Source organism: Psammomys obesus, unplaced genomic scaffold (genome assembly GCF_907164565.1).
Source record: "Psammomys obesus unplaced genomic scaffold, mPsaObe1.curated_primary_1811, whole genome shotgun sequence".
Classification (NCBI taxonomy): Eukaryota; Metazoa; Chordata; class Mammalia; order Rodentia; family Muridae; genus Psammomys; species Psammomys obesus.
In genome coordinates this window covers 5,846,361-5,869,477 of record NW_026596095.1, presented here as the reverse complement: position 1 = coordinate 5,869,477, position 23,117 = coordinate 5,846,361, and the positions used below count along the sequence as shown (strand labels likewise).

Below are 23,117 nucleotides of genomic sequence, written 5' to 3'. Positions count from 1 at the left end.
CCAAAACAAAACAAAAACACAATGGAATGAGCATCATTGAGGAGTCGAGAGAACTGCATTCCTGATAACCATTATACTGATAACTATTTATTATGCCCAGTAACTGTTTTTCCAGGAGCTCAGAATTCCTCTGGTATGAATAATTATTCAGACTGGAGAAAACAGAGGGATATGCAGCAGAAAAGGAGAAGAGTGAGCAGATTTATTAAAATTCGTACAATGAAGAAATCAGACTTGACAATTGCATGGTGATATATTAGAAAGAAGGAAGGAGAGCTACATCTTGAGGCCTCAGATTGTGACAGAATGATCTCAGAGGGTATATTAGTGAGAATAAAACAAAACAGGACTGGGGATATAGCTCAATGGTAGAATGCTTACCTCAGTGACAAGCTCCTTAGTTCAATGCCCAATACCAAACAGAAAGAAAAAGCTAGACGACTAGAAAACTGTGCTCAGAAAACATGATGATTGAGTTAAATGATGACATAAACTTTAATATTTTAATTTTTTATAAATCAAGAAACATTAATTTGTGCTCCTTTAAATTTTATAGAAAATTCAAAATTCTTTAATGAATTTGAGAAAAAGCCAAAGTTGTCTTTGAATATGTACCTCCTTCCTCTTCTCTCCCTTGCAAATCACAAGTATTTGATATCTCTTTTATGTGCTGACATTTATAGAAAAATTAATATATTATTGTTCATATACATATTTGTTGTTCATACATGTTATAAAAACTGACCTCACATGCTGTACTATTTGCATTAAGAATCCCATCTGATTCTTGTTGATGAATCTCCCTTCTGTTTGTTCCCTTAAGTAACTGGATAATTTCATCATAGGATTTGCTAGATGATGTTATTCCTGAATTTAGTCGTTTCTTTACCAGAGAAAAATGGTACATTTATGCATCAATGGTGCCTTTCTATGTCAATCATAGTTGCTTCTGTTCAATAAACAAATATTTCTATATTGTAATCATGCGGATAAAATACATCTTGGCTTAAAATTATTGGAAAGGTTTGAAATAAAAGATTTCACTAGGCTTTTCAGGAATGTCTCTCAAAAACAATAAAAAAAAATCAACTTGACCAAGTGAGGCATATACTGCACAGAGGTTAAAAACAAGATAAAAACAATGACACCTCTCTCTTCTTCCACCAAAAGTAGCGCTGAACATGTAGGAAGCTATTGGTGAATGGGTCCTGGGAGACTGCTGTTGTGGGAACAATTCAAGCAGTAAAACTGCATATTTCCAATAGTTTGCTCAAGAAATGAGAGGAGGGCTGGAGAGATGGTTCTAGAAGAGTAGAAGACCAAGGTTCAATTCCCAGACCCTACATGGAAGCTCTTAACTTCCTGTTCGGGCTCTGCTTCCTCACCCTTCCTGGTGAGAGGGCCCTGACCCTGGTTGATGGAGACATCAGACAGCAGGTGAGTGTGCAAGAACAGACTCTCAGAGGAGGCTTTCATTGCCAGCTTTCCGGGTCACCAGTTTCCTACTCATGTTCCCACTAAGCCCTTTGGCCATTCAGATGTAACAAATAGACATGGCCCATGAGAAACTGAATAATTCATACCTGGTGTTTTCCTCTTCCTAGACAAGTGAAGAACTAGATGTACTGTTTCTGTCGTATTTGGTCATTAATTGATTAAATGAGGTGTATCTAACTAGAAGAGGAGGACAGTGGCAATTTGCTTCACTTAGACTATCAACCACACATGTCTGAGGACCAGCAAGATTGACATGAGTATTAACAATCATTCATGTGCAATGCCTGGCTGTGATCTCCAATAATGTTGACTAGACATTAGAGACTGTGGTCATGATTTCTATCAGACTGAGATTTTGTTGAATGTTTGTTATCATGGATAAACAGATTTGTTTTTATTTTTTATTCTTTTTTTTTGTCTCAGATTTTCCTATATCGTTAAAATGCTAGTGAGGTCTTTGCCCTCAGAGTGTAGAAATAGCCAATGGCTAAGTAGTATGAGAATGATGTAATTTCTGGTACTCTTGGCCAGCTAGATGGCATGTAGAGCCAGGCAAGGTTCTGAAAAAAGTCTGAATGCCTAAAACCCTGCCTATTTAAATTAAGGGTGATATTTGATTCCACAAGTAGGATACCCAGAAAAAGGGGGATGGGGTGGAAAAAAATGCTATCCCTAGCAATTCACTGGCAAAATGCTGCTTCATGTGCTCTTATCTGCCTTGCAAGAAGAAGACTAAGTTACAGAGAGAGAACTGATTCACTGGGGAACCCAACAATGACTCCATTGAGATGGGGGTTACAATTTCTTTATGCCTCTCTTGAACCAGCAGGAAAAGAAAGACGTTATTGTGTTGACCGATGCGATTGATACCAATGAAAATGCCAATAAACAATTAAAGGTTCTCCAGAGACTTACAGTTGAGAATAGCAGAGTACTGAAGAACAAATACTCATGCCATAGTGAAGCACGAACATATTCAAAGAGGTTGTGGCCAAAGGGGCCTTCTAAAGAGAAGAAGGAGGAGGATTGCGTCAAATACTTTGAAACAGTAATCTTTGGGCACCATCGTTCATAACAGTGGTGCCAGCAGTCTGAGGTTGAACCGAGAGTTGCAAAGCATGTTTTTGTCTAGTAATTTTTGTATGAGGTTGTGCTAGCCTTTGTGCACACTGATCACCTTCGTGATAGTTTCTCTCATAGAGCCAGAACCTCCTGGGATTGGCTTCCTTCTGTACTTCAGAACTTATTTTGTTAGAGTTGAGACAAATGACTCAGTTTTGATTTCACTTACTTTCACATTAGCGACCAAGAGGAAATTAGACCTCTCCACAATATAATTAAGGAGAAAGAAATAAAAAATATCTGTCTAGAAAAAAAAGGGAATCCTTGGGGCATATATTACCAATATACACTAAAGATGATTAAGGTCAATTATGATGGAGAGTTATGGCAAATTACAACTAAAAGCTCTTAAGATTGCTAATGGTCTAGCCTACTCTGGAGTGAAGATGTGGGTCACATGCCGACATAAAATGATACAACCAGCTGAGGTGCTTGCTTAAGGCAAAGGGAAGACAGAATAGAAAGTGACAGAAGTATCAGAGGGTAATTATAAATGAGTTGCAGCTGCAGAGCAGTGACAGGCGTGTGGAATAAAAAATAAAAACAGCAATGTGGACTATTTTTTCATGAATATTTATTCTTTGTTACAAACATACTATTGTATGTGTCAAAAATAAATATCTTGGCTTGCTTTCTTCTCTTGCTTTTTTTATTATGTGATGTACTGAAATTTATTGCAGTATTTGAAAATTAGTGGTTCTGTATCATATTATATGTACCCATAGATTTTTGCTATGGAGTATTCAAGTGTGTGTCTCCCAAAGAAACATGTTAAAGTCTTAGTCACTGATACACCATGATGTTCTAGCTTTCCATAAGCAGAACCATAGATTAAGGCATCTGAACTTTGAAACAAAATGGACTCTTGTATTTTATCATGGTGGTGCTATGTTGCCCTATATGTCATCAATAACCATCACCAATCTAGGATTGGTTGATCCTCCAGAGAAAGTCATTGGTGCATTCTCACCTCTATTTGGGATAGTTGTAGCATATGAGGGAGAATCATGACTGTATTATTTTCTTTATGGGAGGATTAAGCATGGGTTAAGGAGACATACAAGGTGCCATGAAGGAGAACCCATGATTTTCTCCCATACCTTCAGGTCTTTATTTTGATCCAACAGAGTAGTTTCTACTACACGTCAGTTCAGTTCCATTCTCTAGACGCTACCAAGTGGGTATTGTACAATTGAATGTAATTGTGAAACTAACTATCCAGGGTAGAGTCAGATCCCACAGAGTCATCTCACAATACTTCCCCTGTCTGCTCAGATGCCCACTGCACAACCTCCTCCTTCAGACAATCAAAAACATTTGCCCAGCTCAACTTCAAATTGGAAAATTTCTTCCATGATTCTATTCTGTTAGAACGGCTCACAGAAGCAAGGAAAACAGCTTACTTATTACTAATTTTTATAACTTAAAAAATAGCTTGGTGGAAGAAGTGAAAGGCCAACACATACTGGGAATGCTGATCATCAATGCCCCATCCAGGAGTGTCATACTCACTGGTCCTCTACATATTCATTAGATAAGAAAACCTTCCACAATATCATCCCTTTTGGAATTTTGTAAAGCTTCATTATAGATGTCTGGTCAATTAAACCATTATGCACTGGAAATTAAGTGGATCTCTGACACTCCCTTAACCCTCAGAGGTTGGAAGACATTGTTCAAAGTTCCTACCTTCTAATCTAATTGTTGGTTCCCCTGGCAACCATACTTTATACATGCAAAAATTATCTTATCAGCTCAATTATGGTTAAAAGGATTTTTTTTTATGTATGACAAAAGATCTTCCTTTCACCCCCACCACTCATTGCTTTCCTAGATGATTACAAACAATTTAAAAATTCTAGACAAAAATTCTGAAGACCAAATATATGTTTATTTTTTATTACAATATCATAGCTGTCAAGTTTACATGGATAGGCTTTCGGATGGCTAATTATGTTCTTCAGTTTGACTGGGTTGCAAAGTGCCTAGCTATCTGGTCAAACATTAATCTAGGTACTTCAGAGACTGTCTCTTGATGAACTTGACATTGAAATCGGTCACCTGAGTAAAGCAGACTAGCCTCCCAAATGTAGTTGACCTCACCCAAGCTGTTGAAGGTCCAAACAAAGCCACAGTCCACCATGGGAATGGGAAATCTTCCTGCCTGATTGTCCTTATGCTTGAACACTCGTATTTTTGCTTAAATTTTTGCTTTGGAACCCTAACAGAAATAATTTCGTAGTCGAGCTGGCCAGCAGAACAGAATATTAACATTAATTTAAAATGTATTCAACATTATTATTCACGTGAGTGTTGGGAGGAGAGAAGGAGAGCTTTTGATGTGTAGGGGGACGCTCACGTTCCACAGCACACATACAGAGGTCAGATAACAGATTCTTAAATTTCCTTCTCTGCTTGCACCTTTGCCAACTGAGCTATCTCATCGTCCGCTTATCATTAAATATTTTGAGTTTCTAGCTTGCCACTAAGATATTGTGATATGTGAACCTCTATAATCTTAAGAGCCAATGTCTTTATAAAAAATAATCTCTTTAGATAGATGATGGAGAGAAAACAGATGAGAGCTAGATAAATACATTCATAATACATTAATTTTATATCTTGAACCCTTACTAGTACATTAAGAAAATTATGTTAAGGCCTTCCTTACTGGAAGATAAGAAGTGCAGGTATATCATTTTATATATTGAAAATCCTAAAGATTTATTTAACTATTAGAATGAATAACTGTGGTACTAAAGATTAGAGAACACACAAAAAAAATTCTAAAAGTGTTATTTCTACACAATGTCAGGGAAAAACTGGAAAATGAAATTATGAATGCAATTCCACTTTCATTAATGTCACATGAATAAAATCACTAAGAATAAATTCAATAAAAAGACAGAAAACATATTTTGCAAGACATCAAATGTTTTTAAAAGAAATTAAAGAAGAACTAAATAAATGGAATTATATACTATGTTTGTGGAATGGAAACAGTATTTTAGATGGCTTTTCCTCTCAAAGTTCAAAAGAGTCAAAGCCATCAACATCAAAAGCTCACCCATATTTGTTATCTGTAAGACATTGGCAAGTGTCTGTTCCTGAGTCTTCCTACTCAGAGGAATTCATTGGCATTCACGTCATAACATTCATGAGATTTCCCAAACTCATGATATGCCTAAATAAAAACTGCCTTCTCTCTAAGGTGTTAGCTCAGTCTGGTATCAAGGCAAAGGTCCAAAGTCTAAAGTCTTGTCTGGCTCAGAGATGAGGGAGAATCAAGATCTGAGTCATTCTGAAATGTAGTCTTCTAAGTCTTACTGAGGGCTGAACTTGTGAAATCCAATGTCTCTGGGGCTTCTAAAACACAGAATATGACAGAACAGTGCAAGCATCGCCATTTCAAAATGAAGAAATAAGAAAGGAGAAAAATTTTCCACACAAGTGAACAGCAGGGCCAGCAGTCAACCCCAAGTCTTGAGCAAGACTTATAGTGCTCCACGTCTCACTCTCCTGGATCAGTGCTCAGCACAGTCTTTCTGTTCCAGCCACATCTACTTTTCTCTCAAGCCATAATTATAGGCCATTTGGTTGGACTAATCTGAGGTCGTGAAGTTGGTCCTCTTTACAAGGCTGCACTGGGTATTGCCCTGCTGAGGGCTTATTGATTTTTTTTGATAGCCCAATACATGGGTGGTTCACTACTTGGGTGCTATGGTTCTCTGAGGCATCCTTGGCAATATAGGTACAATAGCCATGCCCTACAGCTTACTTGGGTGCCAGCACAATGAATCTCCATCTATTCTGCTGGAGTTGTACTTAGGGTAAATACAAAGTGAGGCCCCAGAATGTGAAGATGAACATCTGCACCAACATGGTAGTCAGGGTGACGACTCTTCCTTTGGAATAAGCCAGTCCTCAAGATCTTAAACTCAAGAGTGAATGCAAAAAAAGAAAAGAATATAACAGTGTCACAACATATTAGACTGTTATTGTTCACAACTCTAAGGTTAATTTTGCTAATTATAAATGAATATTAAGGATTCACAATACAAATCTTTGTAAATTTCTCTAATTGTGCAGATTAGTAAAACAGAACCATGAACTCTTTCAGTTATTTCAGTGCATTGTAAATGATGGATAAAATTAAAGGACCAAGGCTTTGTATCAATAAATAACTGAAAGAAAAAAAAAAAACCTTCTCCCACAGTGGCCTTGGAAAGCCTTCTGGGTCATGACATTTGTACAGGACAGTAGCTCTTGCCTTTTGTCTGGACTGTTCACTGATTTTTCCACTATCTTGATAAAAAGAAATTGGCTCCCACTGAAGGGCCTGATCCATAAGAATATCTTCTAGATGCTGAGACTCATAGCCAAACTTTGGGCAGAGGGTAGGGAATCTTATAAAAGACGGGGGAAATGAAAGACCTGGAGAGGACAGGAGCTCCACGAGGAGAACAACAGAACCAAAAACATCTGGGCAGAGGGGTCTTCTCTGAGACTGATACTCCAAACAAGGACCATGCATAAGGATAACCTAGAACCCCTGCACAGATGTAACCCATGGCAGCTCAGTGTCCAAGAGGGTTCCCTAGTAATGGGAACAGGGACTGTCTCTGACATGAACTCAGTGGCTGACTCTTTGATCACCTCCCCCTGAGAGGGGGAGCAGCCTTACCAGGCCACAGAGGAAGACAATGCAGCCAGTCCTGCCTGATGAGACCTGATAGGCTAGGGTCAGATGGAAGGGGAGGAGGACCTCAGCTATCAGTGGACTAGGAGAGGGGCATGGGAAGAGAAGAGGGAGGGAGAGTGGGATTGGGAGGGGACAAGGAAGGGGGCTCCAGCTGGGATACAAAATGAATAAATTGTAATTAATAAAAAAATCAATTAAAAAAGGAATATCTTCTAATTTACCTACACCCCATAATTTTCTCTGGAAGTATTTTGTTGTTGTTTTTAGCTTGTTTTGTTTTGTTTGCTTTTTTAATAGAAAAGTGAAGTTTTCTTAAAATTTTGAGTTTTTATTTTTTTCTGGGTAATGACTGTTCTATGTCCTCTTCCTTCCCACACTCTAGGGTAAGTCATAGAGCCCCTCCCACATGTTCCTTAGAAGTTACACTCGCCAAACATTCAATTTCATCTCTCACAAAGTTCACAAAGCACCGGGATCAGAACATAATTCTTGCTACTTTATATTAGCCTTTCCTCTACTTTCCAATAACATTCTTTCATTTTTAGCTGAGACCCTGAGCCACGATGGTGTTTATTGTATGTACATTCCTCCTCTCCTGAACACTCACAACCCAGCCACTTGTAACTGTTCATTTACAGCAATCATTTCCCTTAATTTGAACTTCAGGCATTTTTTGGTGTCTGCCTCTTACCCAATTTCTAAGCCATTTCACATTTTTATATATTTCTTATAACAGCAACCCTCCATATGAGTAATAATTTTCAGGTTATTATAGCAAAAATACATGACTGTGAACATTCATTAGAGGGCTATTTTTCAGAAATACAAACAGGCATGTGTGTGTTTCTCTCTACAACATCAGAGTTTATTAAACAGCAATAAATTCATGATCTGTATCTATTTTGTGTCTTTGACTAATCAATCACTTTTAATTTACTTGGTAAACAGAACCATTGTCAGTCACAGGTTTGTTTAGTCTTCATTACTAACTGTTAGACTGCATGTTACCCTTCAGGAGATACATACTTACATGCACACACACATATATGTGTTAAACAGTGGCTGTGAAAGGCCTTAAACTGTTTCTGTGTTCCAAGAGGCTACATTAAGGCACAGAATGGATGTAAAGATATAGGGAGTCATGGGAGTTAAACCTTGAGAATATCATGCTGGATGACAGAAGCCCGTCACAAAAGACCACACACTACTTAACTACTTTTTGTAAAATGTGCACTATGGGAAAATCTAGGGATTTAAATTTTAGACTGGTAGTTCTAAGGCCTAAGGTTGAGCATTCAAGGGAATGATTGTTAATGTAGGCAGAGCCTTCCTTTGGGGGTAATGAATAATAAGTTTTACAAATTATCTGTTGATGGCTGCCCAGCCGATGATGGCAAACCACTGACTTGAGCATTTTAAATAGGCAAATAATATGTGGTAGAAATGAAACTTCAATAAAAATATTTTTACAAGAAAAAGAAACTATCATTAGCTTCACGTTTACGAAACTGTTTCTCAGTGTCCAGGAGCACCCTTCTTCAAGGCTCTCATCAGGATGTAAAGCAATACCTTTTTCATTAAAATGTTTCATACGAATAATTTTTGTTACATTTAAGTAAAGAAAATATCTCCAGAAGAAGTGCAGATATTTGACTCTGAACAAAGTTTCCACTACATTCTGACTAATATCCTTGTCCTTGCAAAGACAATGCACTGAGATGAGGAGGTTAGAAAACAGCTAAAATTGTTTTTAGTTAAAAATAAAAATCAACCCGTTAGAAACAAAATTGATAGTACCAAGCTGTTACAAAATCAGTGCATTCACAGAACTGCTTGGGTAACATTCCTTGAACAATGATCAGCTGTGTCTAGAAGCCACCCTTACTCTGAGTTTTCCACGGTATTAAATAATACATATGCTTCCAATTCTGACTGATGATCAACCCCAATCTCTGTATTTGATGGCAGGGTTAAGACAGAAGTAGGCTGCTTAGATCATGGAATTACAAATAGTCTGTGCTTGTTGAGATTTCCTAAATTAAAGAGGCTTAAGATCATGCTGGTTTACTATTTCACAGTGTTTTTATTTGTTGCAAAAAAAAAAAAAGTGACAGAACATTTGCAATTTCAAGTGTACTATGATACTAAGGAAAACCTTTGAAAACATGTATTTTGGTGAAAGCTGCACTGCTTGTGACTCTAAATGCAATTACAGGGCAAATGTGGCAGCCCGATACTATTACTTAAGTCAATAACACTAGCAGTAAAAGCAATAAACCAATTAAGATTTAGATAGCTACTTAGTTCCTGTATATTAGTTGCTTTGATCTTCATAACCTTTGAAGTATCTATTATTAACTATCTTAACTTTGCTGATGAGAAAATTGAAGTTAATAACTTGAAACACATGCCTTAGTTCTCAAAGCCAGTAAGAAATTTCATGTAAAGAACTGTGTACTTTCAGATAATTGGGTAATAATCACCGCCTTGAGGTCATAGCCCCTGTATTAGCTTGTCTTTGCCTCATGTTAAGCACCTAGAATTAACTGCTTAAAGGTTACAACTGTCATTTGTGCTATTAAGAATATTTTTTGACTCAGTGCCTACTGAACACACAGTGAGATTGGACCCCTGGTTCTCTTTGTATTGAGTAGTGCCATGTGATCTGTACTGGCCAATGATTTGTGACCAAACCCAACACTAACAACAACAACAACAACAACAACAATTGTACTGATGATGGGTTGCTTCTGAGCCAGAAAGAATAGATGGGAAACAAAACACATGTTAGTGTGTTATGAGCGACACAGTGCCAATGTCACTGTCACTTTCACTAGTCCATCATGGGCCATGTGCTCCATTCATATGAAGTCAGATCTACTTAATGCATCCTTATGCACGGTACATGCTGTACATTCTTAAACCCTCCAGGGGACAGGAACACTGCTCATTCACTAAGCCAGTCCATATTTTGTTCTTTGTAATGCCCAGGCTATGAGATGTTCAATGAGTTGATCTCTTGCATGTGAACCCATGACAGCTCCCTACGCCATAAAATGTGCTTCTTTGTCTGATGTAATGTTATAAACAATGCTTTCATTGAGGGTGCCTAAGACGTTTTATGTATCCATCCATGGCATTATCAATAACAAGGAAAGCACATTCATATCTGGAATGTGTGCATTTTAATGAAAATGAATCTCTATGCAATCCTTGAGGCAGAAGTCCACTGTAATCAGCCTGCTGCCAGATGCGCATACTGGCTTATGTCTCATATATCAAGCATGTTGCTACAAGGAAGGTGTCATTATTGGTCTGTGTTGTATGCACATTACCCATGTAGCAGTAGAATCAGGCAGATCAACGCTGGAAGAATACCAATATTACTGACATGCACATGAGCTCTGCCTTGGGAGAGTTATCCCAGAGTACATAATTCTTTCTACCTTATCTGTGAGTCAGCTTTGCAATATGCACTACTCCTGTGGGATGTTTCACATGCCAAAACACCTTAGGTTATGATCATTCTGAAAAGTCCATCTACATACTTCCTTTAGCTCTCTTCACTAGTACACCTTTCCATTTGTTGTCAATCCAAAACCAATTATTTGCAACTACTCATGAATTGATTTAGATTTATATTTCTAGGCCTTTCTCTCTCCATGTACAGTATATACCTACATATCAGACAAATATAGCAGTTCTCAACCTTTGGGCAGGGACTCCTTTGGGGACTGAATAACCCTTTCACAGGGTTTGCCTAAGACCATCAGAAATACCAGATGTTTACAATTAATAACTATAGCAAAATTACAGTTATAAAGTAGGAACATAGACAGTTTATGTTTGGGGATCACCACAACATGAGTTGTGGTGTATTAAGGGCTCCCAGTATTAAGAAGGTTGAGATCCACTGTACTAGAAGCTTTGCCACCCAGGAGGATTGGCCTTCATCACTGTCCATAGGTTTACCCCTTAATGGAACTTCCATCCCTTTCTTTCCTATTTCAGTTGGTATTAACCTATTATGAAGAACAACAGTCATGCTAATCTTCCAGGAAATAAAGGGACAAGACAGAGCCTGCACCATCATTACTGTACCATTACTCAAAGTTTTGGGCCTTGCATTAGTAGCAAGAATTGCTCCATTATAGAATCCTCTGATAATCCCTTTAAATGGGAAGCAGAGAGTCAAATGGAGCAGATACAGAGTGAGGTACATAAAGGACAGGCTGCCCAGAGGCTTCCCTCCTTTTCAGGGCTGACAACTCTTTTCAGGGCTAGGTACCTCTGGTAACTATGTCCTCCCTCACCTGTATTTTTCATTAAGCTGGGGCTGAGTTATCAGAACAAAGGTGATTTGGCTGCTGGATGGCGGAAGGTGTGAATTATAGTAGATTTTTCCTCTTTTCTCTTCTCTTATTGTCTTTCCTTTTTCTTCCTCTTCATCTCTGATAACCAGGATCAACATGGGATTTCTGGGTTTAGAAAAATCCCTGCCTTGGAAAACTTCCTTATACCTAATGACGACTTGGGTCAAGCACTGGACTTTAAGAGATAGAACAGTAGGACCATTTTCATTACAGTTGCAGGGATGATCTAAAAATAAAACAAACAAACAAACAAACCAACAAGCGACCCCCCCAAAACAAACAAACAAAAACAAAACTAAAAAGCAAATTGCTGATGTCAGAGGCATCACTGTCCACAGCAACCTATGAAGGTGACTGGACTTCTCAAACCCAAGCAACAGTACCAAAAATAGTTACACCAATGTACATGGTACAATTTAGGCTGTGATCTGAGCTGTGTATCTGCATTTGTTCCACTGATCTTCTGAGCCTGTTTTCTATGCTCTCTGAGTAATCCTGTGAGTCACAGTGTCATTAAGAGTTCAAAGTTCGCAAATTGGAAACCTCAGACTTCTCTACAGTGAGATTAGAGGGGAAAACATAAATTGTTTTAATAACTTACATTCTTTGCAGAGCTCAGCAACAAGTCGTTTTGAATGAGTATGTTTGGCAACGGTTTTACTAATATAGTACGTGGTTCTCAACCTAGAACTTGTTACTGTTTGTTGACTAAAGAATATAAGACACGTGTGAAACATGCAATCTACAGGATAAACCCAGAGGAGAAACTGGGGCCAGACTGTCATTTCACAAGCCTTACTGAAACTGATGGGACTATAGATAATTCCTGGAAGACAAGCAGAACATAGTATTTTGGGGGCAGAAACCATAAGGCAATAAAACCAATTTGTATTTTTTAACTGGCCAGTTACCAGGCTGGACACTACACGGGTCATATCCTGAAGCAAACAGGAGGTTCTTGGATAGTTAAAAAGGGAATATATTGAGGAACTGTCTCATAATCAGAGGTGCAAATACTTAAATTGGAAAATCTCTTATCTGTGTTTCCCCTCCCAATTTTTTTTTTTTCCAAACTGGGTCTCCCTGTGTTAATATCAGGTGGCCTCAAACTGGAAGGCCTCTTGCCTCAGCCTACTCTGTATTGAAAACCACAGGCATGCACCCCTATACTTGGCTCTTACACGAATCTTCCTTTACTTACAAATTTTAAACAGGAAAAATGATGAGGCTGAAAGGAATAAGTAATGGAATTTGAATCTAGTTCTAACATATATCAATTTGCATTAATTTTGGATCTATAAAAAAAAATAAGCAATGAGCAAACAACTAAATAGTTTCAACTTTGTACTGGCAGTAAGGAAAAAAAAAATGCAAGATTGTTTCTTTTTCCGTGCAATACCCAGGCCTGCTGGCAGTCCTTGGAGCTTGGAAACATTCTTGAGCATTAACTTCAGGAAGACTTCCAGGAGAAAGTTACATTAGAAAGTAGCTGAAAATAATTTTTCAGCCTCAGCTTCCTTGACTTGACAGTAAAACGACCACAAGTCCAATCACTGGGTCAAAAAAAAAAAAAAAAAAAAATCAATCGGAAACCAAGAGGTTCTGGTGTCTTTAATTTTTGCATTAGTCTCTGTAAAGATTGACTCCGGAGGGAAAAATAAAGTCATAACCCAGGAGAAAAGGCACATTTTGGTTCAGGAAACGAAGCTGGGTCAGCTGGTTGTGCATTCAGACAGACCCTGCCACCTCACCCACAGACCTGGTGGCCCTTAGCTGTGCCGGCGCAAGAACGCCACCTCCCGTCCTCAGGGTCTCCATTGCCCACCCTTGGCGAGGTTCCTAGAGTAGGGAATCTCACGCCTGGCAGCAGCGGAGCCAGGTTGGGGGTGGAATTTGCAGGCCCCGGGGCTCTCCCGCCCTGGCTCGGCGCCGTGCTCTCCTGCAGTTCCGCGTCTGCGCAGGGCCGAGGGGCAGGAGCTGGGCTGGCCAGGGAGGCGCGGGACGCCCTGGGAGCCAATGGGCGCGCGCGGGGGAGCGGGCTGGCAGCGGCGGCCGGCTGGGCGCGCACTGCCGGGATGGACGGCGAGCGCCTAGCGTCGGGCTCCTCGGAGCTGGCGGTCGGGGAGAGCCCGCGGGGCGGCGCCCCGATCCCGAGCGGCAGCGGTTCCTGCAGCCTGCTGCAGGCCGATGTGCTGGATCTGGACGAGGACGGGGACGACCTGGAGGTGTTCAGTAAGGTGAGGGCAGGGGACTGCTATAGCCGTGGCCGTGGCGGGGGCTGCCCGTGCAGGGAAAGTTCCAGGGTGACTCAACTCCCTGACAGATCCCGAGCTGGGATCTGGGGACAGTGCACCCAGACCTAAGTAGCCGCTCCCTCCTTGGCACTTTGACCTTACCAGTAGCAGGGCCAAGGTTTAGGGAGTCTGAAAAGTTCTGATTCTCTACCTACGCCCTTTTCTTTTCATTTTTCCTTGCTTAACAGGGACATTCCTTACCCTGGGCGGGTGGCCTGAAGCTGCTCCTTCCCCTCAGGCTTCTTGACAATCCTGAAGTCTAGGAGAGTAATTGCCTTAGTGCAGGGAAGTGATTTGTGATTTACTGTTATGAGTGAATGGGAGAGTTGAGTCACATCCTAAGGGGGTCTGGAAACCTGTGACTATCAGGTGTAGAAATCCTTTCAGCTGGAGAAAGCCCAGCCTCCACCAGAAGCGGAGCTAAGACTTTAAGTTGGGCAGTGACTCTGCTCCAACCCCCAGCTGCAGTCTGCATAGTTCCTTCCCATTTACCTTGGAAATCTAGCCTCAAAGGCACTCCCTAGTTCGTCTTAAAATTGGACAGAAATGGACTGATGGGCACTGACTTGGTGCCTAGGGCCTGAAACTTGCACTTTCTGGGAAGTTGGAAACAAACAAACAGAAAAAAAAAAATACCTTTTGTGGCACAGTCCAGAGTCACAGAATTTTCTCAAAGGTGCAGATAATGGAAGCCCTGAGCTCAATGGCAAGACTGTATCAATAACTGAGGCCTCTGCACAAAAGTTAAATGTTACCTTGAGACATTAAAACGGCACACTTACGAACAACTGTCAAACAGAAGTTAGCAAGTAACCCACACACTTGGACTCCTGCGCTGAACTCACAAACTTCCGTTGGGCATCTTTTAGACAGGGGATGGTGCACTCAGTTGCATCCTAAACAGACAGGTAGGCCGTGTATCACAGTTCTGTGTGCTTAGCTTTTCTACTTATTTAAATTACGAAACTGGAATTGTTTCATGTTTAGTTTCAATACTACTTTAAAATTCAGCATTGATTCATTTGTTTGTTTCTGTGTGTGTGTGTGCGTGTGCCTTTGTGAATAGGTGGAGATCAGGGCATCGCCTGCATTCTGCCCTCTTCTTCTACCGTGTGGGTTCTAGGGGATTAAACCCAGATCATTAGGCCGTGTAGCAATCACCTCTCTCCACTGAGCCCTCCAATGTCCCAATACTACGTTTTTTTTTTTTTTTCTGTTCAGATCAGTGTGAGACTTCCAGAATTAAGGGTGGGCTGTTGAGATTGGAGGTTGCATATCGAAATCCTCTGCTATTGCTGTAACCCTCCAGATAGCCCCTTTTCCTTAGGCCTGTCTCCATGGAGAATCCCTGTTTCAGTGAGGCCCTGAGATGGTTCTGAGATGGAGGAGCTGATTGTTCCCTTGGGTCTATGGAATGTTGGGGATTTCTGGACTTATAGATATTCTAGGTGAGAAGGAAGGGACGGGTTGCAGCCATAAGCCATTTGAATGAACTTTCCTATGAAATGGTCTGAAGTAGTGTCAGAATAAGTGGACTCTCCCCAGAATTCCAGCCATTTGCTGAGGTTTCCTTTTGAAGGTTATGCCTGGAAGCCATCCTCTCCTCCTGCTGCTGTGCCGGTGGATTTGTATTCTTTTACGAAGATGGGTTTTCAGGCTTTGTACGTTTCAGGCTTGTACACCTGCACCTGCCCTCCTTGCTGCTGCGTACATCATGTGCTTGCTGCCTAGAGAGAGTTAGGAACTATGCCCTTAGAAGCTGAAATGTCAGGGTGTAGCACTGGTTAAAGTCTAGAGAGAATACCATGCTAGAAAAGCATTCATCTACTCAAGCTTATGCCAAGCAGTTAAAGCTTTCAACCATTAACCACAATTAGTCAAGCAAAATTAGGAAGGACTCCACTGGTCCCATTCTTTCCCATATTCTTCTGCAGCCTGCCTCTCTCAGGAGTTCTACCACCATCCAGCCTAGTCCAGAATGGAGTCTGCTCAGTATCTAGGAAGCCAACTCTCACTGCCCCTTAGTACTTTAAAACTGATGACATTCACTTTGATAGCCACTTTTTCTCCATGGACTGTTTGTGGGTGTATAACGGATATCCTTTCCAGAATCTACCACAAGAATAAGAACTTCAACTGACTGAAACATTTTTCTACCCAAATATATCCCATATGCACAGCAAATACATAGTTTTCTATAAGATGCTCTATGCATTCTTAGGAAAAACCTGCAATATCAGTTTCTTCTTCATAGTCTTGAAGTCAAGATGCCAAGATAAGACAAACACTAAGCTTTCACATACACCAGGAAGAATGGAAAGAAAAACTAAGTGGTGGTTCGAGTTTTCAAATATTCACTGAGGAAATGCAGCAGGTATTGACTTAAACGAATAACTGAAGGAGATCAGAGGACATAACTAATGACATAGGCAAAAAAGTAAAAAGAAAAATATGCAAATGACTGAAAGCATGTGAAAATTGTCTTAGAACACAGCCACAATGAGATAAAAGAAAAATATTAACTAATTCCCTCCTTTGTTTGCACACATAAATGAATGTTATATGTGTGTGTGTTACATGTACATTTGCAGTTGGGGACCTGAGGTTGACGTCAGGTGTCTTCCATGTTCACTTTTCAGCATGTACATTGAAGTAAGCTCACTCTGTGAGCCCAGAGATGGCATTTTAGCTCATCTGGATGGTCAGCTTGGTTCAGGGGAGTGCCTTTGTCTGTCTCCCATGTTAGAATTAACAGGTAGACCATGGCCAGCCCCACCCAGCCTTTTACTTTGGTTGTGGGTATCAAAACTTCAGCACTTACATTTTGAAGCAAGTGCTTTAAGTGCTGAGCCACCGTCAGATGCTCTGCTTGTCAGGGGGAAAAATTACCATCTTTTGAAAATAATATATACACATAAAACTGCCCTTTTTTTGTTACATGCCATCACGTCTACTTGTTTTTGAGGATTATGCCTCCAAATAGAATCAGTAAGTATGACTTTAAAATATAATAGACCAGAGCTGGAGAGATATCTCAGTAGTTAAGAGCACTTGGTACTCCTACAGAGGACTCGAGGTCAGTTCCCAGCACCCATGTGGGGCAACTCACAACCACCTGAAACTCCAGGGGATCCTGGCCTCCATGGCCACCTCCACATCCACACATGCACCGACACACGTATGTTCATATGAATTAAAAGTAAAATAAGTCCATTAAAATGGACCATACAGAAGTTCTGAAAGATAAGGACCAGGAGTATTCCTAGTTCCATTTTTAGCAAGGTCACAGAATGGGTCATTTTGTGTTTTATTTATAATCTTTGGAGAGAAAGAGCTGATCCATAGAAGCCAATATGTCTTGTATGAATATGGAAGATTTAAGATTTTGTTATACTTAAATAGAAATTTAGTAGCAGGCTTGTTTATTTTGGGAGGGTTTAAAAGAATACCACATTCTTATAGAAATTGTTATTTTTGAGAGATAATAGGTTATAATTATTGAGATAGTCAGCCTTTTCATTATTAATATGGAATACCTAATAGTCAGCTATTTTATGAATAAAAGATGCTTACTTATCACAGGTGATAGAGGCTCAGGGACATGATATGATTATCAGCTCAAGTGTAGAGAAGGCCTCAAGTGTAGAGAAGGCATCATATGGAAGAAGGATGGGGAAAAGGGAACTATCACATTTCCAAACAGGAAGCCAAAGAGACCAGGAACGTTTTATATTAAAGAGCATCTTGAATGAACCAAGTCTGGGTCCCATAAGCATTCCTTTAAGCCTAAGGATCTCTCAGCAGATCCAGCCTTGTTTGGCTTTCCACCCCAGTGACCACACACTGACAAAAAGTTCCTAAGACACAAAGCCTGAAGACAAAACTAAGACCATATGAAAACCACAGAGTGACCGATGGGCATACTATACTGGCCAACGAGTATATCAAATATTCAAGTATGTAGAAGAAACTTGAGATATATGTCTCTATCTATCTATCTATCTATCTATCTATCTATCTATCTATCTATCTATCTTCTATATTTGGAAACCTGTACATTTCATGTTTTTTTTTTCCCAATCTCTATTTTGTGTTAGATAATCTATCAATCAATACCCAGGTGAGATATCAATGCAGGTCCAGTGAAGCATGGACAGTCTGATAGTAACAAAAAGCCATTAGCATTGCTCTGCTCTGCTCTTGAAGGCTGGAGCTGTGCAGAAAGGGCCGACTGTAAATACAGAGCAACACACCTCCAGCCAGCATGGTTGTTAGTCATGTAGGGAGACAACATAGAGCATGCTTTCTGAGCTCCCCTTTACCTTCCTTTGATAGCATGTTATATTTCCTCCCAGGGAAGCTACCAAGGTGATATTATCATAGGGACACACCTTGTGGCCTACAGCACATGGACAGATGGAACCTGTGGTTGAAAATGAAGGATAACTTGGTTAGACCATACATAGCATCAAAAGGTAGAGCGTAGCTTCAAGTAAAGATTACCCCTTTGTATCTCTTATTTCACGTGTTCATCTATGATGTGACCTACCAGCTTCGATTAAGCAAAGCGATCTATGTCTCTTTCCTGGAATCTCTGGATGTGACCACCTTGACTGATATGGCACCATGGAAATGGTGCTGCTCTGGTGAAGGGAGCCACCAGGTCATCTCTGTTCAGGGGGGCACTGTCTGAAAATCCAACCATATACTTCCTTCAGATCTGGTATGCTCTCGGAAGCACAGCCAAAGACCTCCAGCTTGGAAGATGGCTCTGGGATCTGTGTTGCAGCCCAGCCAGAGTCCAAGGGCCATGCAGCAGCAAATGGCAAGGGAAATGTCTGTATAACTGATTGCAAAACCTGGCATTCCTGTTGGCTTCAGTCATCAATTCCTCTTGAAGGCCAGTGGGAAAGACTCAAGTCATCACTGAAAGACTACAGCATAGTAAAATATAGAACATATATATCCTATATTTTATATATAGAATGAGTTTGTTTCAGACTGCTACATATTGGCTATTATGTACTTATTTTGAGGTACTGGATATTGAATTAAGGGTCCTATGCATGCAAGGCAAGTATTCTACCACTAAGCTATATTCATAGTCCCGAACTGATACATTTTGGGATGGCTTGTTGCACGGCAGTAGCAAGTATAACAATTACCAAGTCTGTGTAATGTCCTCAACATTCCCATCTTGACAAGTTTTAATAGTGGTTTTGGGGGCAAGCTGTGACATTTAATTGAGCTGAGAATTAATGAGGAAGATTCTAGTAGTCATTATAAATGGAAATGCAACCAAGGAATATATTAGTGGTCAGGACCAGAGACAACTGCCATTGCCCGTATTTGAAATCCTAGCTCCACTGATTAGAAAATTAGAAAGTTGTTTCTCTGTGGAAGGTCATTGAAGAGCTAAGACTCAGATGAAGACAAACAGTAAATATGAGGATTAAATGAATGTCTCTGCCCCTCTTTCCCTAAGGCCTGCTTCTGTATTGTGGCTCAGAGTGATGAGAGTAGAGCAGAGGAGGTTGGGGGGAGGGAAGGAGTGGGAGAAGAGCAGGAGGAATAAATGACTATAGAGCTGATCTAGAACTCTTTCCGCCCACTGGAAATGCCACTCTGTGCAATCACAGCTCTCTTACATGTGAAGTGCTCTTGTATATTATTTTCTAAGTGAAGGAAGAAGGGAAGGAAAAGTATGAAATCCTCTCATTCTCTGAGTTAGCATGTGTGATCAGTTATAATATTAAAGGATGAAACTTTACATTTAAGTTAGACAAGAACTGTTTATAGGACTGTTTTATGGGGAAGCATTTCATATGGATTTTGGTACCTGGAAGATCAATACAATCAAATAGCACACTACCGCATCTAAACAAATGTCACTTTTTCAAGGTCATAAGGCATATTGAGTCTGCTATAACCTGAACTGTCTGTGCCTCCTCTGAGGTTGTTCCACCCTCCTGCTTTGACAGGGGTTTGAGGAGGAGTTGCTAGACTTGTGCCAGAAATGGCAAACAACAATGGTCTCATCTCCAAATGAGGATGCCGTATCCATTCTCTGAGAAGCTGTATTAAGGGAGAGCCTGAGAAGTTGTTGAGGCTTAGCACCAGACTAATACTATCATCTTCTGTTGGCACTAGAGCTGAGAAAACTTATTACACCATTGCTGTCCCCAAATTCTGCCCCTGCCCCCCTGTACATCCTCAAGGAGAATAAGCAGTGATAATCACTAAGGTTGTGTTTTGGTGACCATGGCTGTGAAGAAAGTCTTCAGAAGGGGCAATGTACTTTAGCTCAGGAAATACTTAGGCTTGTTCTTCACTCTTTATGAAGACCCATCCTGGGCTGGGTGAGTTAAGTGTTTACAGTTTGAGGGTCATGAGCAGGCCTGAAGAGCCAAAAAACAGCGAAGTTGAGTTCAGTTCAAGGTTGAGTCATTTTTAAGTGTTTCTTCCCAGGGGAGAGGCTTCCCCAGTGGAAGTGTTACAACTCTGCTTGAGCGGAGGGGAGGCGGGGCCAGACATAGTTGAGAGCCAAGGAAAACCACAAAATCTCTCTCTCTCTCTCTCTCTCTCTCTCTCTCTCTCTCTCTCTCTCTCACACACACACACACACACACACACACTCCCAGGAAGAATTATGTGGCCTGATTTGGGGCAAGCTCAGGGATTGGTGAGTTTTTTGTGTTTTTGTTTTGTTTTGTTTTGTTTTTTTTTTTCTTGTGGGGCATGGCCATTCTTCCTCTAGGAACATTAAGGAAGTCTGGGGGTTAGGGTGCTGAGGCCTGACCATTGGAGGTCCTCCAGGACAGGGGTTGGCCCTTGAAACCCCTCAAGGTTAAGGCCTGGCCTTTGGAACTGCTCCTGGGCAGGCCCTGGCTGCTTACTCATGTAGTCTATGGGTGGAGCATGATAGCCGGAGTCTCCAGAGGCTGGGTTTTTTCTCTGCAGGAAAAGTTGGCCTCTCCTGATCCAGCTGGTGCAAATAGCCAGTTAAGTTTTCTTGTTGCAGTTTCCAAAATGACAGTGATTTTACAGTGCCAGTCTGAGTCCTGCCACTAAAAATGTTAGCACAAGCTGGGTGACTAATGGTCCCAGAGGAAAGCAGGGTGTGGCTGTTGAACTGTCCTTTTCCACCAGTAAGAGGAGGTGACAATAGAGTATACTAAACATATTAAATTAACAGGAGGGGCACTGGAAAAAATTGTAAGTTGCATGATGTCCCATTTATTGATTGTTGCTCTTAGAGCCTGTGTTGTTGGTGTTCTGTTCAGGAAGTTGTCTCCTGTGCCAATGAATTCAAGGCTCTTACCCAGTTTTCTTCTAACAGGTTTAGTGTGTCTGGTTTTATGTTGAGGTCTTTGATCCACTTGGACTTTGGTTTTGTGTAGGGTGATAAATATGGGTCTATTTGCATTTTTCTACAGGTAGATATCTAGATAGACCAGCACCATTTGTTGAAGATACTATCTTTTTTCCATTGTATGGTTTTGGCTTCTTTGTCAAAAATCAAGTAAACCCAGTTGTGGGGGTTTATTTCTGGGTTGTCTATTTGATTCCATTGATCAAAGGATACTGTCATCAGAACAAAACAACAACATACAGACTGGGAAAGGATCTTCACCAACCCTATATTTGAGAAAGGGCTAATATCCAGAATATATAAAGAAGTCAAGAAGTTAAACAACAATGAATCAAGTAATCCAATTAAAAAATGGGGTACAGAGCTAAACAGATAATTCTCAATAGAGGAATATCGAATGGCAGAGAAACACTTAAAGAAATACCCAACGTACTTTGTTGTCAGGGAAAGGCAAATCAAAACAACCCTTAGATTTCACCTTATACCCATCAGAATGGTGAAGATCAAAAACTCAAGTGATAATATATGCTGGAGAGTATGTATAGAAAGGGGAACCCTCCTCCATTGCTGGTGGGAATATAAACTTGTACAACCACTTTGGAAATCAATCTGGCACTTTCTCAGAAAATTAGGAATAGTGCTACCTCAAGATCCAGCTATACCACTTCTAGGCATCTATCCAAAATATGCTCAAGTACACAACAAGGACATTTGCTCAATCATGTTCATAGTAACTTTATTTGTAGTAGACAGATTCTGGAAACAACCCAGATGTCCCTCAATGGAGGAATGGATACAAAAATTGTGGTACATTTACACAATAGAATACTACTCAGCTATTAAAAACAAAGAAATCATGAAATTTGCAGGCAAATGGTGGGAACTAGAAAAGATCATCTTGAGTGAGGTAACCCAAAATCAGAAAGAAACACATGGTATATACTCATGTATAAGTGTATATTAAACATATAATATAGGATAAACATACTAAAATCTGTGCACCTAAAGAAACTAATGAAGAAGGAGGACCCTGGGTAAGCTGCTCAAAACTCATTCAGAAAGGCAAAGAGGATATACATCAGAAGAGGGAGAAAACAGGGAACAGGACAGGACCACAAAGGGCCTCTGAAAGACTCTATGCACCAGGATATGGAAGCAGATGCTAAGACTCACAGTCAATCTTTGGACAGAGTGCAGGGAATCTTATGAAAGAAGGGGGAGATGAAAGACCTGGAGGGGACGGGCGCTTCATAAGGAGAGCAACAGAACCAAAAAAATTTGGGCCCAGAATCTTTTCTAAGACTGATACTCTAACCAAGGACCACAGATGTAGCCCATAGCAGCCTAGTCTCCAAGTGGGTTTCCTAGTAATGGGAACAGGAACTATCTCTAACATGAACTCAGTGGCCCAGCTATTTGATCACCTCCTCCTGAGTGGCGAGCAGCCTTACCAAGCCACAGAGGAAGACATTGCATTCAGTCCTGATGAGACCTGATAGCCTAGGGTCAGAGGGAAGGGAAGGAGGTCCTCTCTTATCAGTGGACTTGGGGAGGGGCAGGGAGGAGATGAGGGAGGGGCTGTTTTATTGGGAGGGACTGAAGGAGAGGGCTACAGCTGGGATACAAAGTGAATAAATTGTAATAAAAATAAATAAAATGGGAAAAATCCTAAGTTGATGGATGTCTTGCCTATTCCTTCAACTTAATGCCCATGGTGAATAATATCCCTCTAATCACTAATTCTTAATGTTTCTCTT

General features: G+C 40.5%; 1 protein-coding gene across 2 annotated transcripts in view; it reads left to right on the top strand.

Moving 5' to 3' along the window:
- Positions 1-13,769: 13,769 nt before the first annotated feature.
- Snx7 (sorting nexin 7) overlaps positions 13,770-23,117 on the top strand; it is an 87,465-nt gene continuing 78,117 nt past the window's right edge. For both annotated transcript variants that reach the window (XM_055628239.1, XM_055628240.1), the window contains exon 1: positions 13,770-13,931. In XM_055628239.1, the coding sequence (XP_055484214.1) occupies positions 13,770-13,931 (162 nt within the window). The remainder of the gene's footprint in view (positions 13,932-23,117) is intronic.